The sequence below is a fragment of the Cryptotermes secundus genome, unplaced genomic scaffold (genome assembly GCF_002891405.2).
Source record: "Cryptotermes secundus unplaced genomic scaffold, Csec_1.0 scaffold1000, whole genome shotgun sequence".
NCBI lineage: Eukaryota > Metazoa > Arthropoda > Insecta > Blattodea > Kalotermitidae > Cryptotermes > Cryptotermes secundus.
Genome location: NW_019726239.1, coordinates 80,929 through 84,588, shown reverse-complemented (window position 1 = coordinate 84,588; position 3,660 = coordinate 80,929). Strand labels below are relative to the sequence as shown.

The following is a 3,660-nucleotide window of genomic DNA, read 5'->3' as shown; positions in this document are numbered from 1 at the left end:
ACTTTCCTACTTGTAGAGGCCATGGTTATGGCGCGACTGAGAGAAGAAAGTGTTATGACATCATAGATTTCTGTATCATTCGTAAGTTTGTTTTCCTAGGTTGCATTTGGTTCCAAGAAAAAAGGACCCTTTTGTTTGACTACTTCATTGTGTCAGCAGAGTGTACAGCAACCCACTCAAGGAAAACCTTCGTCTGGGGTTTCAGTGAGTGACTCATATAGACAAGCAAAGACCATAGAGTCGAAAGATATATAGTTTTATACATTTTCCTTACTTAGAATTTGAAAAACTTCAATGCAATCTAGGCACAATGAGACCAAAGTACGAACTATTACACTAACGATATAAAATAAAAATACCGTGCTAAAAATTCGTCCAAAATAAATAACTCATATACCAATTGAAAGATGAAACCTTAATCTATGTACTCCTGAAAAGAAAATTGGAATATCTTTCCTCGTTTTGTCAGCAACGTCCTTCAAAGCTAACACTGCGCAGGTCGGTACACTGCACCGATGTCGGTGGCATACGATTATTTAAAGGGTCGGTGCAGCACACGGATGTCGGTGCGGAAGGGTTAACATAAGGAACACCCTCCCGAAGTTTGGCACATTCCTCTTGGGACACCCTGTATAAACAAATATCAGCTTACAATTGACACTGTATACAATATAGTGCACAATTTGTAATTTGTATGTTCATATAAATTAATATGTAAATATAAATACATTTCATCTATTCTAGTTCATATGTCACTCCAAGGTCATCATTGGCTGGCCAAAGCCGGAAATTTTCCTCATTGGAAGATCAACCAACTTGAAGTTGTGCCTGGACATCATCATGCTAATACATTCAAAGACTGTAGCAAGTCACATCCCAGAAGGTGATGATATTTGCAGCCACCCATGCAGGAGCTTGATATCTCACATGTATTTTTGATAGCATGCCAGTGATATTTTAGTCTCATACCCAGCAGATGTTTTGCTTGAATCTCAGACAGGTCATCAGCTATCCTGACTGAGGCTCTTGTGGTTTTCCTCAGTTCAAGGCAAATTCCAGGATACTATGTTAATTTAGATCATGACAACTTCCTTCTAGATCCTTTCCAATTTGACACTGGCAAAGTAATAAAATAACCTCCCAACAACAAAGAACTTTTTTTATTTCTTGGGGTGGGATGTTGGCCACTAACTGGCCTAATGTACCAGCCCTGGATGACTGATGCATGTGCAGCAGTTGGTGGAATGAGAATTGACATGGAAAACCGAAGTACTCCGAGAAAACCTGTCCTACTGCCACATACATTACCTGACATGGGATTGAACCAGAGCTGCCATGGTGGGAACCCAGCAACTAGCTGCCTGAGCTACAGCATGGCCCTAACAAACAAACAGGCACCTGCTCATGCTGGTTCCTTGCTCGCAGATTTTTCTACCCTGAAGATGGAGGCAATACCTCCAAAATGTCGGTTCACACAAGATCTACATGGCGCCACATCCCAGAAGACTGCATTCTTCATAGTCACTGCTGTGAAAACCTCAAATCTTACAAACTAACTACATGAGGCTGAGTCCTTGAGAAGCTGCCAGTCACTCACCTACTCAAGAAATTCCCAACATCTAATGGAACATGAACATTCATTACAATATTCAGACTGCTCCCTATCCTGAGCCAGATAAATCCAGTTCATGGAGATAGCCTCCAGATATGTAGGGTAGCTGCTAATATATTGAATATGCAGTCATGTACAGTCGACAAGGGGTGGTCAACAAGCTTGGGGGATCGGCGTGGGGCTAATATCTCCTCACCCACAAAAATAATTTTGTTACAAAATGTTGCACAGTCCTCCTTCCATACACACACATACAGATATTTCTGTCTTCGTAATATCAATTTTATAAGATGAGAAAGCAGGAGCATTAATGTAACAAAATGTTGGACTCAAAGTGAAAAGTAATTGTGGTTGTTTGCTAACCTGTCTGGCTCCAGTTCTGTTAAGCAAGAGTTTTCTGCTGCAGCTTCTGTAATCACTAAACAAGATTTTCCTTCTGAATAATAACTTGCCTTGTTAGTTACATGCAATATTATCTGTAATCATCAAAATAATTTATATTTTTAGGTTGACTGGATTTCACACTGCAACAGACTGGCTTCTGTTTGGGGCAGTGCAGTTAGCCTGCTATCTCCTGGCACAGCAACAAACTATTGCCCTTTTGTTGGTTGTTAGAAGTTCCTTCACAGCAGCAATTATCAGCATTTACATGACTATCATATACCTCATGCTAGGAAGTGGCACTGTAAGGTAAAAAGCACTATACTATTATTTGTAACCAATTAAGACTCTATTCTGATACATTTTACAGTTCCATCAAGTAATTTATAATTTTGAATAGCTAATCAGATATTATCATGGCATCTTAAAGAACGTGAAAACTTGAGTTTCATGGAGAGAAAAGAGGATAGTTTTGAAAATGTATAGATAACAAATTTCAATTGAATGTCATAGTACATAGTAAATAATATCCATATTTTGAAGACAGCTGTGGTCTGGTAAAAGTTTACTGAAGTTTTGAAGGGACGTACCACCTCCCACGGGCACACCCAGGATTTCCTTCTGGAGTGACACTGAGAAAATCTGTTTACAAATTTGCACTGAAATTGTTTGTCATGACTTTGGGGTGTGTGACTACAGATGGAGTTTGGATTGGTGAATGGATTTATTGACCACTTTTATACACCACCAGGAACTACATGTTATAGATCACTGACACACACACAGGCTAGTGTTCTCAGTCTATTTCAGTCTTCACTAGCCATTTCCTGACAACAGCTTCTACCGAGGGAGAGCCTTCAGCTTCCCGCACTCAGGTCCTCTTGTCATAGCTGCCCGGCAGAACTCTTTTGTCAAAAGACAACTCAACTAACTGGGCCCCAGGTTGGCGGTCATTTCACACCAACCTCCCAGTCTTCTCTTCACAGGCTAACTGACAACTGAACTCTTTCACTCACCAACCAGCTACTTCACATCACTTCACTCAACTGAACTGCTGACAACTCTTTACTATGGAACTTGAGTGACCAATCTTATAACATTTTTGCACGAACCACATAGAAAACACCGTTGTCATTGTTATAGTCCAACAATACCTTGACCATTGCATGCATATCCGTTGCTGCAGGAACGCATTTACCAACTGCTGCTTAGAAACAGGTGTTTGTTTTTCCATCTGTTGCACAGCAATGGCTGCACTCATCCATTTCAAGGTCTCTGCCCAGCAGCAGGTCTATACGCTGTACTATTTTTACTGATTGCCTTGAGTGATAGGGATAGAATAAATTTTCTTAAAACTATTTTAAAATTATATTATTAATATTTTATATATTTACTCCTTTCTTGGTTTTTCTTTTTTTTTAATTGTGGGGTTAGTAAAAGCCTGGTTTGTTGCCTTGTTGGGACCTGTGCTGCCTCCATTTTCAGGGTCAAAGAGTGGGCCAAGAAAGCAGCACCCTGAAGACTGAGGCAACATGTTGCTACAAAATGTCCGTATACAAGGGGGTACCCAAAAGAAACCGAACTTATTTTTTTTTAAACTTATTTATTCATATTTTAAGCACAAACCTTCAATCCCCTTCAAAGTACTCTCCACTTACACTAATACA

The 3,660-nt window shown here is 39.9% G+C and overlaps 1 protein-coding gene across 1 annotated transcript in view; it reads left to right on the top strand.

Moving 5' to 3' along the window:
- The window catches only part of LOC111864125 (ATP-binding cassette sub-family G member 5), a 33,272-nt gene that overhangs the window by 26,094 nt on the left and 3,518 nt on the right, over window positions 1-3,660 (top strand). The window contains exon 9 of the mRNA XM_023851158.2: window positions 2,120-2,302. Coding sequence (XP_023706926.1) covers window positions 2,120-2,302 — 183 coding nt within the window. The remainder of the gene's footprint in view (window positions 1-2,119; window positions 2,303-3,660) is intronic.